Raw genomic sequence first — 15,280 nt, 5'->3', positions numbered from 1 at the left:
CTTCCAGGAGAACATGATTTGTCTTGTTTTCACCTTCCATAGAAAGGCTGCATCTTTTGTGAGCAAATGTCGTCCATGATATCTGAAGATCCCAAGTTTCCTTACGTGTTCTCTACTGTATGTGTTGTATGTTTTGGCATTGTCTGTTCAATAGCTCCTTCCAAATAATGAATCCTCTCAGCTGGGAAGCACAAGTCGGAAGAAAGTTGTTCCGATAAGGTCCTGACCCGTCATATAGTAGACCACAGTTGCATAATTGACAAATACTTGTAAGGAACTGAATATAAACAAAGGCATGATCTCACAGCGTGTGAAGATGTGTGTAAAGGCTCTTCCAGAACAAGAACATGAAGTAAAAATAAAGTATGAAGGTTTTTGTTTGTTTGTGTTTGTTGTTTGTTTTTTCTTTCTTTTTTGTTTTATTGAATTTTTTGTGGTGTATTTTTTGTGGTTAGGCATTTTTTTATTTGGTTGAATCTCAAGAACATTCCTGGGTCATACTTCACCCCAAAATCAAATGGTAAAAAGGTAAGAAATTACATTTTTCATAAACAAAATATGAAGCCTAAGGACTATTTGCATTGTGATATTTGAATGACAATTAAGGACATTTACCCCAAAAATTTATTGTAATGCAAAAGTTTAATATATTTCACTAAATATGTATTAATATATCATGATATTTGTTATATTGTCTTTAATTTATTATGATTTAAAAAAAAAAATGAGAATCACTGTTGACAATACTGACAATTACAAAAACACAAAATAAATTGTTCAGATGCATTGCAGAATGAATTTAGGAAGAAATTGCTTAATTTTCATAAATAATGCAATAATGTCATTTTCATAATTTTGTAATGTACAAAGGTGCTAAAATAGGCTTTGTTTCATCTATGCAAAATATCATTACTTATTTTTTTTTTTTTTTTCGAATTAGGGGTATAATGTGACCTGGACATGTTTTCATGAGTTTCAACCATTTGCTGATGATATTTTTCATGATGTTAGCTTTCTGAGCAGGGCTACATGTCCACATCTCCGTCGTATGCCAGGGTCAGGGATTTCAATCGATTATTATTTTGTCTTCGCTGAGGTTTCTTTGGCTTTTTGCTGAGGACAAAAGAATGATGCGGTTGTCACTCTCAAAACCTTGCAGTGTGCACACAGACTGTGTGTAGTTTATCTTATGAGAAAACACATTTTATATTACACAAACACAGTATATATTATATATGCATATGCATGTTATGGCATATGATACAAAAATGAAATCATGAAATGTGTGTAAAAAAACATGAGTTCAGTTATGACTTATGATGAAATATAATAGGTGCCCTGATAGGTGCAAAATGATGTCTAAAGCAGTTGGCCTTCATTAAAGACTGGCCTAATTTGTTTTCAGCATTATTGCAACATATAATCATAAAAAAAGTTGCTGCTCCAAAACCTAGCGAGCTGCCCCCACAGGCAACATTTTCAGGCATAATAGATGCAAAGTCTGTTCCAAAATGTAGGAAACATGATAATGCTGCCTATTGAAACACCTCATTCGGGCCTAATTCTCGGGCAAAATCAAATGTATCCATCACAGAGAAAGAACACAATCCCAAAAATCATTAAGGCATATAATAATGATGGACAAAGTGAGAGAAATGTTGATTATGAATCTAGATAAAAATAGTTTACTAGAATTAAAAAGTAGGCTATTTGTGAACTATCAGTGATATAGTATATATTATATTATATTACTGTTTATGCTATTATTTACAATTTAATTTGAATTTAACTTTTATTTTAATATTTTGTTTTGTATTTTAATTTTAGTTAAAGTTTTAGTAATTTTGTTGTATCTGTGCTTTACATGTGTTTATATAGTTTTATTTTATTTAGTTTTAGTTATTTTAATATTTCAACAAAAAATAAGAAATGTTGCAACTAGCAGAAATAAGACATTTAGTCTAGTTTTAGTCAAGGAAAAACTGTCATGCTGCAAAATGGTTCAATTTACAATTGTGATTATTGATCATAATTGTTGTCATTTGAGAAATTATATGAGAATTGCTGCATTTCACCTATAAGCACAAATAAAGAGAAGTCAACTCCTACACATGGTAAAATTTACCCCATCTAGTTTCCTGATTTATTTAGTTATCATATAAATTAAAACACTCTCTTCAGTCTACATTAAGAAAACTAGTAAAACTCAAAGCTTCTATTAAAAGCTAAAGCAGCAAAATTCCAAATAATAATTACAATATTTATAGTCAAGTTATATATATATATACACATAGACTCGAACCCACAACGTTAGGGTTAGGAGTCAAACTCTCTAACCATTAGGCCACGACTTCCCCCCATAGTAGTACAAACATAGTCTATAATACCACTATAATACAAACATAGTCCAATCCATAATATAAACATAGTTCACAACTATAAAATTGTTAGCAAAGCAACCAAGATTGCTAACAATCTGGCAACCACAATAATGAATTTTTTTTTTTTTTTTTTTTTTTTGCTTTTTACATTTACAGTACATTTTGTCTTCTCATTTTTTTTAGTTTGTCAACTATATTGCATGTTGATAGTCAGTTTTTAATAAAGCAAAATTGTCTTTACATTAAAAAAAAAAAGGTTGTCAACAAATATTTTGTTCTATAGAAATTAACACTACTTTTGAGTAACTGTTAATAATTTTAGTTTTAGCTACCGATAATAACCATGCTTAGGAGGCAGTATGTAGGCAGTAGGAACCAATGCAAGCTCACTAGGATTTGCAACAGAGCTATTTTGTTATACCCTTTTCTAAACCAATAAGCCATAAATAAGCAGCCTACCCGGGCAGCTTGATGCATTTAGCATCAGAACTTAAGGCACAGACTGCGGTGGAGGCACGAGGTAGAGGGGGCTGAGATGTCAGGACATCAGGAGCCTGTTTCTCCAGCCTTTAACTGGCTCTTGACTCTTGACTTGGCTGCTGGCACTCAGGGCAGGTGTAGGTCAGCTCATGGGCATCTTGGCCCATCCATACCACCGTACCGTTGGCAGAATCTGGCGTCCCGAGAGACCGCCTGATGGCACAGTAACTGCTGCTCATGACGGCAAGGGAGGCATGGATGAGGGTGGGGTGCAAGTTAAAAAAAAAAACAGAACCAAACGAATGCATGGAGTGAATGAGAAAATAAAACGAGTGATGATGAAGTGAACGGAAAGGGCTGTCTTCCTTACCATGCGAGGTAAATCATTGACACTATAAATACCAGGAGGACAAAAACACCTGCCGCCACGCCGTACACCCACGTCTTCAGCTTTCCATCTAAAGAGGTGAAAAAACAAAACCCTGAATTGCAATATGTTAACTCAGAATTCAGTGCAAAAAAAACAAACAAAAAAAAAAAAAAAACAAACAAAAAATTTAAATTTAATTGACTTGATTTCCAAGATATAAACTCTTAATTTTGAGATATAAAGTTGCAACTGCCTTTTCAAGATTCAGTAAAAACGTAACTGTCATTCAATAAAACAGTTTTGACAGTTAAAATGATTGAAAAAATGTTTGCTAATTATATAATTTTTTAGACCTTTCAGCACAATTAAATAAAATACATGTTTAAGAGAATGTGGACTAAAGAAATCTAAATGAAACGTTTACCTGGTCCAAATGGTTGCAGGTACCAGGTGCGTCCGGCGCGGCCAGGCTGAACCGTGGTGGGCAGGGTGGGATTGATGGCCCGGCTGGTCTTCACGTCAGCTTTCTTGTCCCCTGCAGTGGGGATTTCGAGCACAGGGATGGGCGTACACTGCTCCAGCATCCCCTCGGCTGTCAGCACCTCGGTATAGCCATCCTCACATATACACACGCCCTCCTGCAGGGGGCAGCAAAGGCACATAAATGCTATTATGCGTTCTGTTCTAAAACAAAGACATTTCTGCACTCTTAGTTCTAAAAGGTCAATGTTTTTTCAGTGGGATTTTGGTTAAATGCACCTGAAATAAGGTCTGTGGTTAACACAAGCTCATTTTATTCTATGGCATAAAATATATCAGTAATACGGCATTCTGGACTATTTTTAAGATTTAACATGTCTTTGTTTGTTGCTAAATTTGACTACAGAGGTTGTCGGGGACATTAAATGTCATCACACTGAACAGATAAACTCATCTACTCACTAATTGCTTTTATAGCCTTGCTGCACTCATAACCACGCTCTTGCAAACTTTCCAACATGGTACTTTTAAGTAAACACTGAAAGAGGTGTTGAAGTTTAATGGTGGTGACGGTGAAGTTGTGCAACTGTGGTGTAGCTCATTTATAGCCTAACTTTAGCTTTTTACTTCTGCTGATTAAATTTAGACTTCACAATTCATAAAAGTTGTGCTCATTTGTGAAGATCAACTTGATGAACAAAACATGTAGGATTCATAAACCTTTACTGGTCACAGAGATCATGTTCTGCACTAATCCAAAAGCCAGTGGAATAATAATGTTGGGTTTTGGTTGAAAGAACCAGTGTGATGTTAACTTCTGGGTTGGCCTACAAAAATATCTGCATCCCTGCAGCACTCCATTGACCAAGAAAATAAATGTTATCACACATCCCTAGTGAACAATAGAGAACTTTTTTTTTTTGTTTTGTTAATGTGCAAGGGACTGTGGGTAAAATTATCCCAAAAAGCATGCATGATTCAAAAATCGACTAGAAGTATTTGTATTTGTACAGCTATGACTTTGTATGCACTTATTATTATCTTAAAATGATTAAAAATTGGTCTTGCAAACACATAAAAAAGCTCACTGAGCATGCTTCAGAAATATAGCTCAATTGCATCCAAAAATAATAACAAAAGTACAGCTTATGACCATGATTTTCTGTTGCATTCATTATGATAATTGCAACTGGAGCAACTTTCTGTAGTTACAGACTCTCAGGCTCAGAACTGCAGTAATCCCACAATCCTCTTGTGTCTTACCTCTGAGCAAAATGACTGTGGTTTGTCACAAGGTGGATCACATGACTGGTCCGTCCCTGGCAGTAGTGCTGGAGGGCATCCACCTGGAAGAAATAACAGGGTAGAGATCATTTTCAAGCTTTTGACAACAACTTGGCTTGGAAGAAAGTAATAGGACAATCAGAAATGTGCGTACATATGCTAGAAAAATGGCATATTTTGCACAATATACATATTACAGTATATACTGCATACTGTGTGTAGATGCTGGTATCATAGTCTCCTATGTTCTGTAGTGTGTCATAATAATATACACCATCTAAAACCACTGTATTTAAAAGAGAACTCTGCTAATTCGTTTTTTAAATTATTATGCATGCAGCTTTCATGAGCTCATTTATTCAGAAGCTATAAAAATTTATTCGTCACACCACAGGACCATTAAACATGACCTTGTGAAGGCAAAAAGGCATTTTGAAGTGGCAAAAAACAGAACCTTAGATGTACTCATTGCTTTATACTGTACATTCATAAACATTTTAACCTGAAATCTTGAAATTGATTCAAAAATAAAACAGACATACTATGCATGAATGACCCATTAGCAAAGCGGCTCTGAAGGTTTGTATTGGTATCTGTTATTCCTCATTGGCTGCTTATTCATGTGATGTAAAGAAACAGATGTGAAGCGGTATAGTACAGCACCTGTGACGTTTATTCCATCCGAGCGTTGACACCAGATCAGCTGAGGATTGCCCATCCACTGGTACTCATAACACTCCCCGTCTAGATCAAAATCAGCAGAGTAAACATACATTCTGCAGCTGTACACTTAAAGGCAACTGTAGAGAGACTCAATAAGGGTGTTTTCATACAATCTTGTTTAAAAGTACCAAAACTATTAATTGGACCAAAATGTGAACCAAGTGCATGGTTGACGGTAGCCATAGTATTTAAAAAAATACTATGAAAGTTTATGGCTACCGTCAACTGTTTGGTTGCCAACATTCTTCAAAATATCTTCTTTTGTATTTGATGGAAGAAAAAAACGGTTTTTGAAAAATGACGACACGATTTTAATTTTTGGGTGAACTTTTAAAAGAGAATGCATTTGTAACAAATCAAATCGAAGACATCCAGCTGCATTTAATGTAAAATTCTTAAATACATGCACATAAATATATACATGCCCTTGTGAAAAAGAAGTATGCTTAATTGTATTTAATATGCAGTTATAGTGCACTTTAAATCTTAAAAGTATATTTTTGAAAACTGTACTTGCAGATAATATAATATTAGTGCAATAAAAGGCACTTTTAAGTACATTTACAGAGAACATTTTCATGACTATATTTCTCAACATATTTATGCACAGTACATATTACACAGTACGTTTTAAATTCTTATGTTTTAATTGTTTTGTTGTGCTTTAAAGTAGTACTTGATTGTATTTTTAACTGCAGCTAATTCTTTGATTTAAAGTTAACATTTTCGATGTACTAAATTGCAACATCATTTTAAATAAGTAATTCTAAATATATTTAAATACATGACATAAATTTCAGTAGAAATTACGTTAAAGTGTATTTTAGTTTTGCATAAATGCTTCAAGTAATTATGAAATTACATACAAAGATGTACATGGAGCCTACTTAAGTGGATCAAAAAACCTCTTATGTTTGAATAATTGCATTTAACTTAAATTTCAACTATAATCATGTAATTACAATTAACATGCAATTAAGTATCCTGAAAGATTACATCACAAAGTATATTATTTCCATAACAAGTACTCTTTTTAAAAGTAGGCCCAAGGGTATTGTTTTCATAAAGATGATGCACCTATAAAACATGATGTGTGTTATAAAATGTTAATTTTTTTTAATTATTCATGTTGAATAAAATCAAAGTAAAGCAGAGTCTTTATGCCAATAAGAGCGATGAGAATGTGTCTCACTGCTGCAGGGCCGGGTCTGCCACTCCTGATCGGGGCACTGAGCGATGTTCTCCGGCTCCTGCGCGATGACGGCACGTGAACGGACCTGCACCGGGGTGAAGTCCAAACGCTGGCCCTTCACACACACACTCTGACACGGGCTCCAGTCGGACCACTCCATCAGGTAACAGTCACCTGAACAGATCAACACGAGAGCTGAGCTGCCTGATAACCAACTCACTTAGCATGAGAACAACAGAAGTGTTGGGGCAGCTGTGAAACTCTAATTTGACACGTAATAATTCACTTATAATTTAAAGCAGTTCTAATGTAGTCATATCTACCATTTTAAGAATGTTATCTACAATATATATATATATATATATATATATATATATATACAGTGAATATATATATATATATATATATAAAGCTGGGAATAACATTGAAGCTATTTAAGGGAATAATATTTTAGATTATATATTTTAGAATAATTCTCATTATATGTTAAACAAATATTAAACACGTGTAATACAAAACAATGAAAAAGTCAAATAATGTGACAGAATCATATATAACTAGCTTGAAAGTGGTGACAAACAGCATTACTGTTGTATAACTAAATATTTATAAGAAAAAAAACTGTTGAATGACACAGAGTCAATAATCTTAAGGAATTTTAAGATTTTAAATATTTAATAGATTATAAAAATTTTATATTTACATGTATTTACATGTTTATATTTATATTTGTATAATTTATATTATATATAAATATATATGTTAAATAAACAACATTTTTCTTAAATATATACATGCGTGTGTTTGTATTTATATATACATAATAAATATACACAGTACACACATATATTATGTGAACAAAAACTTATTTTGGATGCGATTAATCACGATTAATTGTTTGACAGCACTATATAGTTATTCTAAAAATTCAGCTTTGAAATCACAGGACTATATTACATTTTAGAATATATTCAAATAGAAAACAGTTAATTTAAATAGTAAAAATATTTCAAAATTTTACTGTTTTTGCTGTTTCTTTGGATCAAATAAATGCAGGCTTGGTGAGTAGAAGAGATTATATCGTTCAAAAACTTTTGACCGGTAGTGTATTTGTTCAATATTATATAGACTTTATATTCAGAATAAAACCAAAAAATCTTTAGTGTTGTCATTCTTGGGTTGCTGGGGTTTTTTAATTAGGATTTTATGCTGTATGTCCCATAACAGTCAGTTACCAGGGCAGGGTAAGGTGCAGGTCTCCTCCAGAACAATATTCTTATCTCCATCGACGGCCTGCTCCAATCCAGCACAGAGCTCTTCCTCTACAATGCTGCTCTTCCCATCGCCGGAGCCGTCTGATACAAAGCACGACAGGTTCCGGAAACGCAGGCCCACCCCGCACACCACCTCCTACAACACACACACACACACACAGGTTCAGATGTGAGCGCCGAGCAGTCATAAACACTTCCTAAATCCAAAGATCAAAAGCAGGATTGAAACGGAGGAGGATCAGAGAGAATAATAGAAGAGAAGACGAGGTTGACAGCGAGATTGGAAAACAAGAGCGTGTTGGAAGAGCGAGGAGTTCCAGCGCGGGTCGTTAACGTATTCAGAGCGTGTGCCGTTGTGGCAATTGAGGTGTTTAGCTCCAACCATTGTTCTGTTGTACAATACCGTTCAATAAACACTAAAACCTTTCAATTTGTCACAATGGAGATTAGTAGAAAAAAAAGAAGCAAAAGATTAGATGATAAACTAATTATAGATTAGGGATGTACACAACTGTTCAAAAGTTTGAGTTTTTTTTTTTTGTAATTAAACTTTTATTAAGCAATGTGGATATAAAGATATTAATATTATTTTAATATTATATTCATTTCTATCATAAATATTCATCTTTTGAACCTCATATTCTTCAACGAATCCTGAAAAAAATCTATAATTTCCAAAAAAAAATATTAAACAGCACAACTTTCTTTAACATTGATAGCAATAATACATTTTTGTTGAGCAGCAAATCAGCATATTAGAATATTTCTGAAGGATCATGTGACACTGAAGACTGCAGTAATGATGCTGAAAATTCAGCTTTGCATCACAGGAATAAATTACATTTTAAAATAAATTCAAATAGAAAATAGTTATTTTAAATAGCAATATTATTTCACAATTTTACAGTTTTTACTGTATATTTTATCAAATAAATATCACCTATGAACAAGGAACTTTGAATGTTTTTTTTTGAACGTGAATGCATTTTATAATTAAGTTTATAATCATCTTGCAGTGCTTAGATTCAGATTTGATGACCTCTGATCTGTGAATTTACATTCAGCCGTTTGATCTATAAGAACTGAAAAAGACCTCTACACGGCACTCGGACCACGGGCCGTACTGCCATCTGTAACAGGGTCTCACAGGACACGGCTTCCACTGCTCCATCTGAGACGGACACGGCCTGCCGTCCCCCTGAGACGCCTCAACCACCGTCCGTCTGCGCCACATCTTCCCTGAGGAAGTGAGACATAAGACAGAGAATTAAGTTTGAGCTTCAGTTCCACAGAGAGCAACACAATTAAAGAAATAGCTGACCTCAAAAATCTTGTTTTGTACCACAGTAAAAATATGGTAATATGACTTTTTATGTAGTTAAAAATACTTCACAGTTATATTATATTATAATCTTTTTTTTTTTTTTTTTTTGCAATAGATTTAGAAGAGAATTTTCCACACTACAGTGCAAAGGTTGGGGGTCAATATGATAATAAATAATAATATTAATAAAAAAAATTTAAAAGGTCCTTTCATCAAAAATGCAGTAAAATAGTAATATTTTGAAATATTATTACAATTTAAAATAACAGTTTACTATTTGAATATATTTTAAAATGCAATTTATTCCTGTGATGCGCAGCTGAGTTTTCAGCATCATTACTCCAGTCTTCAGTGTCACACACTACTTCAGAAATCTTTCTAATATGCTGCTTTGCTGCTCAAGAAACATTTCCTCTTATTATCAATGTTGAAAACAAGTTGTGCTGCTTCATATTTTTTTGTAGAATCCATGATACTTTTTTTCAAGGTTCTTGGATAAATTGAAAGTTCAAAAGAACAGCATTTATTTGAAATAGAATTTTTTTGTAACATTATACATGCCATTACTGTGACTTTTGATAAATGTATTGCATCCATAAAATGATTTATTTCTTTCCAAAGAATAAAATAAATAAAAAACTTGCAGACCCCAAACTTTTGAATGATAGTGAGCATTACGAGAGTGAAAAATAAAGTCACAAAAGTTGAGATTTTTCAGCGTAAAATATGACCTGATCCTGTTTTTGACAGATTTGGTGCTCTGCTTGCATACACACACACTCATCTCCACACACTCATCTTTCAGTGTCTAGCTCAAGGCACGGCAGTCTCAGATAACTCTCCAGCACATCCCACATGTGTTTAGCATAAAACTGCACACAATGCACCGCCTTCTGTCTCGCTCTGCTTTTTCTGCCTTATCTTGGAAGTGTTTGGCAGGCAGACTGTCAGTTTCTATCTAGCGCTGCTTCCATCTGTTTTTGTCGAACAGTACCTTCACAAAGTCCATCATTTCATCTTGCGTTTCCGAATTCTAGCTCCATTCTCCTATGCTTCCTTTTTTCTCTTTTTCTGCATACTTAATTTTACAGCCTACATACTTACCTAGTCTCAAACAGGTGAGCATGGCCCTAGCGACGCCAAGACCATTGTTTTGCTTTGATTTTCTTTACTTTAAAAATTTGATTTTGAGCTTGCTATTTTGATGTGTTTTCCAATTTTATGTGCAGTTTATTGGGCTGAGATGGTATGATGTTTTTTTTTTCTTTTTTTTTTTTTGAAATGAATAATTTTATTCAGCTAGGATGCATTAAATTAAAGACAGATATTTATAATATTACAAAATACATAAATTCAGTTATTTTGAACTTTCTATTCATCAACAATCCTGAAAAAAAAAAACAATGTATCATGGTTTCCACAAAATATTTGAAGCAGTACAACTGTTTTGAACATTGATAATACTAATAATAATTATAAATGTGGCTTGAGCGGCAAATTGGTTTATTAGAATGATTTCTAAAGGATCATGTGACACTGAAAACTGAAAATTCAGCTTTGCATCACAGGAATGTTAACACATATTAGCATAGAGAACGGTTATTGTAACTAGCAATATTATTTCACAATATTACTGGTTTTTATGTATTTTGATAAAATAAAAGCAGCCGTAAAAAATCTAACTGTCCCGAAGCTGTTGAATGTGTGTAGCTTACAATTACAAATACATTTAATACAGCAGTAAGAAGTCATATATTTGTCCATTTTTTGGACTTTACCTTCAAGGCCACAGGTCTGTGAGCAGTCTGACCATGCTGACCAATCAGAGAGCTGGCAGTTGACTGGACACTCCACCGTACAGGAAGCATTCATCTGCCATTTCTTCTCTAAGCGCAGCTGTGGAATGAAATAAGCATTCATGATTTTTTTTTTTTTTTAGAACTAGGGGTAGTTGTGTTCTACACAAGAGAGGTTTGTAACCCTGATATAAAGTGGGCTGGTTAAAAACTGGGTTACAGTGTTAATATGCCGTGCATATGATTCATCACCCACAGGGTCCAATTAAAGTGACCAGAGCTGTCAGAATTTGACTGATCTTTTGCCATCTGTTTTCACATTAGCCTACAGTTTAAAATGGCACAAAATAACCTTGTTTCTTTTCCACTTGATCTCAACATCATATTAGTAGATATAACATCATAACAGTAGATTTAGAGATTTAAATATTTTATTACATTTTTCTTTCTTTTTTATGTTTTAGTAGTGTCTGCTATAAAGCATATTTTTGAGGAATATACGGTTTAAAAGTTTGGGGTTAGTAAGATTTATTTTTTTGCTATAAACTGAAACTTTTTTTCATGAAGGATGCATTAAATTGATCAAAAGTGACAATAGAGACATTTTTAAGTTACAAAAAAATTATATTTCACATAAATGCTGATCTTCTGAACCTTCTATTCATCAAAGAATCCAGAAAAAAATACCACAGCTTCCATTAAAATATGAAGCACAACTGTTTTCTGTTTGTGCAAATCAGCATAATAGAATGATTTCTGAAGGATCATGTGACTCTGAAGACTGGAGTAATGATGCTGAAAACTTATGGAGTAATGATGCTGTAAATTACATTTTACATTTTAGAAAAAAAGCATAAATTGCAGTGATAATTCACAATATTATTTTTTTTTTTTTTTTTTTTTACTGTACTTGTGATCAAATAAACACTGTCTTATGAGCAAAAGAGAATTATTTTAAAATAGTTAAAATATTAATAATTATATTAAAATTTTTAATTGTTCAAAATAATTTGATATACACAATGTAATATATATATATATATATATATATATATATATATATATATATATATATATATATATATATATATATATATATATATATATATATATATATATATATATATATATATAAAACATTGCACAGATTTTTGCATAACAACATAAAATAAAGCACACACTGAGCATTATAATAGTCATGAAGCTTTTCATTAATAGAGAATATAAGTATATAACCCAAACTTTCCTAAAACTTTAACACTATTCTCTTGTTGGTACTGGAAAAGGCAACTCTAGCTACTTCTACTGAGAAGAAAGTAATGATATTCACAAGAGGCAGTGTCTGTAAATAAATGCACAAACCTCCTCGCAGTACTTGAGGTCAACAGATTTGCCGTCACTTCTAACGCAGTCCAGCATCCTCGTCTTGAGACCGATTCCACATACAGCGCTGGCACTTAATTGGCAGGTGCTCCAGTCTAAGTGAACACACACACACACACACACACACACACACACACACACACACACACACACACACACACACACACACACACACACACACACACACACACACACACAGAGAGAGATTTCACCCTGCGGGTTCTCATTAAACTACATGTCTAGGTCAGAGGTTGCTTGCGTCCTCGTGAGCGGATGGTTTGAGGACACCGTCTCAGCTCCATAAACCGATGCCACCGCTGCGCTTCACTTTGACGCTCTTGGAGGGGAATCGTGAATGAAGTCTGAGCAGATGGAGGAAGCAGCTCCAGTAATGATCCAAACTCTTGAATGACTCATTCATATGAACGGTAACTCAAAACAGTAAGAGAAAAGGAAGTGCCCAGACTAGAAGAACTGAAAAACAGCAGGCAGCCAAAGAGCAGGACAAAACTGTTCAAGTCAGCAAGAAACGGCATTCACAACCAATTTTACTGCAGTACCGTGGTGTATTTTTAGAGAGAAACAGGATGTTTTATAAGGTAAAAATATCATTAATGTCACATTAACTTTAGAAAGGATACCGTTTGGCAAACCATTTGGCAAATTAAGACACCCATAAACATGACTATTTTATCATTTTAATGTAATGTCAAACATAAAACTATTATAATTGTTATTTTTCTTAAATACCTGATTTTTTATTTTTACAGTAAAATATTGCAATACTAATATTTCTTGTTTTGCTTTTATTTAGAAATGTATTTATTTTAGTTAGCAGTAGTATAATAATAATAATAATAATAATTTAAAATTAGATTAATTTTGATTAATTTTGTTTTGTTTAAAAAGGCCTTGTTTGTAAGATTGCACAATTTGGCCAATAACAACAACAACAAAGTTATTAATAACAACAATAGCAATAATAATAATAATTATTATTATTATTAATACATAATAATAAAGATAATAATTATAATAATAATAATTATTATTATTATTGGCCATGTGTGCTGCTTTTTTAAACTAAAAATAATAATAACCACATTTTAAATTATTCTTATTCTTATTCTTATTCTTATTCTTATTCTTATTCTTATTCTTATTCTTATTCTTATTCTTATTCTTATTCTTATTATTATTATTGGCCATGTGTGCTGCTTTTTTAAACTAAAAATAATAACCACATTTTAAATTATTATCATTATTATTACTATTATTTTATAGCCATATTGTTATAAAGTGTTAGCCAAGATGTAGGCCAAATTGTGCAGCCTACAAACAAATACAGGAAACCTGGATTTTTTTTATTGTATTATTTATTTATTATTTAGTTTATTTATTTATGTATTTACTTATTTATTTTAATTTATTTATTTGCATTCAATTCTTTTTTTGTCCTCAAATCAAGCAACCATAGTTAGGAACCTGTTTGGGGAAACACTGTTTGGTTTTGGTCTACTCACCAGTGATGTTGTAACTGTAGTGAAAGCAGTTGCGGTTCAGGAAGCAGGGCTCGGTCTGCATGCTAACTGGACAGTCCTCTCCCTCTTTAGGCAGACGCAGCGCAAACGCCGTCCTCTCCCGATCTCCTCTTCCAGAACACGGCTTTAAGAGGCCGATAAAACAGACTGCTGTTCATTTATGTTAGTGAGCTCATAATTCTCTCATATTTCTCCTCAAGCTGCTCATTTACTGTCTAACAAGTGACCTGCTCTCATTTTTTATGCCACTATTTATGCCTCAAGTTGGCTCTAACTGAAATCATATAAGTCCAGGATAAAATGATGTCCCTGTTAGCATAAGCCAAAAATGTTATTGCTCAGACTGCTCAAGGGCTTTAGGGGATTTCTTAGATGTCTCAGATGCTTAGGATAAAAATAAAAATTAAAAATTAAATACAAATAAATAAAAAATAAATCAGTTGCTATTGTTTGGGGGATTTAAATAAAGCTGTAATAAAATATAAATATTCAATTAAAAACGTTAACTTAAACAAAGAATGTTGCCTTGGCAACTACCTGAAATAAATAATGTATTGAAATTATTAAAGCCAAAATTTTAACTAACTAAATAATTTAATTTAATAAATTAATTAAATTAAATTAATTAAAGATATAAAAAATACTCACGAATGACAAAAGCACATCAAATTAATAACATTCTTAAAAATCATTTTTGGATTGAAATAAAGCTGAAAGAAATTATAAATGTTACATTAACTAACTTAAAATATTTTTCCCCCCAAAACTACTAAAACTGAAATAAATGAATAAAATCTAAATAGAATGATAAAAAAAAAACAATAAAAATGGCAAAAGCAAATAACTAAATTACTAAAAATAATTTTAGGTTTGTGAAGCTCAAGTGGAAAAAAAATATCAGATGGAAAACTTAAACTGAAAAAAACAAGTGAAAATTAGACTAACAGGCACAACTAACAGAAATAAACTGTTGTAAGTTGAAGTATTATAATTACTAAAACTAAAACTGAAATATAAATAAATCTAAACCAATTTAAAACAAAAAAACTAAT

The 15,280-nt window shown here is 32.6% G+C and overlaps 1 protein-coding gene across 4 annotated transcripts in view; it reads right to left on the bottom strand.

Annotated features, from left to right (window-relative positions):
• Positions 1 to 444: 444 nt before the first annotated feature.
• The window catches only part of LOC109111117 (thrombospondin type-1 domain-containing protein 7A), a 123,042-nt gene continuing 108,206 nt past the window's right edge, over positions 445 to 15,280 (bottom strand). For 2 of the 4 annotated variants that reach the window (XM_042741706.1, XM_042741708.1), the window contains 12 exons: positions 14,211 to 14,352; positions 12,667 to 12,782; positions 11,287 to 11,404; positions 9,278 to 9,423; positions 8,146 to 8,320; positions 6,911 to 7,084; positions 5,659 to 5,739; positions 4,975 to 5,057; positions 3,656 to 3,869; positions 3,232 to 3,319; positions 2,841 to 3,092; positions 445 to 1,113 (listed from right to left, as the gene is read on the bottom strand). In XM_042741706.1, the coding sequence (XP_042597640.1) occupies positions 2,951 to 3,092; positions 3,232 to 3,319; positions 3,656 to 3,869; positions 4,975 to 5,057; positions 5,659 to 5,739; positions 6,911 to 7,084; positions 8,146 to 8,320; positions 9,278 to 9,423; positions 11,287 to 11,404; positions 12,667 to 12,782; positions 14,211 to 14,352 (1,479 nt within the window). In that variant the 3' untranslated portion in view covers positions 445 to 1,113; positions 2,841 to 2,950. The remainder of the gene's footprint in view (positions 1,114 to 2,840; positions 3,093 to 3,231; positions 3,320 to 3,655; positions 3,870 to 4,974; positions 5,058 to 5,658; positions 5,740 to 6,910; positions 7,085 to 8,145; positions 8,321 to 9,277; positions 9,424 to 11,286; positions 11,405 to 12,666; positions 12,783 to 14,210; positions 14,353 to 15,280) is intronic. The other 2 variants (XM_042741707.1, XM_042741709.1) reach the window with 1 other exon arrangement.

Source organism: Cyprinus carpio, chromosome B16, assembly GCF_018340385.1.
Source record: "Cyprinus carpio isolate SPL01 chromosome B16, ASM1834038v1, whole genome shotgun sequence".
Classification (NCBI taxonomy): domain Eukaryota; kingdom Metazoa; phylum Chordata; class Actinopteri; order Cypriniformes; family Cyprinidae; genus Cyprinus; species Cyprinus carpio.
Note: the sequence above shows the minus strand (reverse complement) of the source record. Positions and strands in the feature narration are given on the sequence as shown.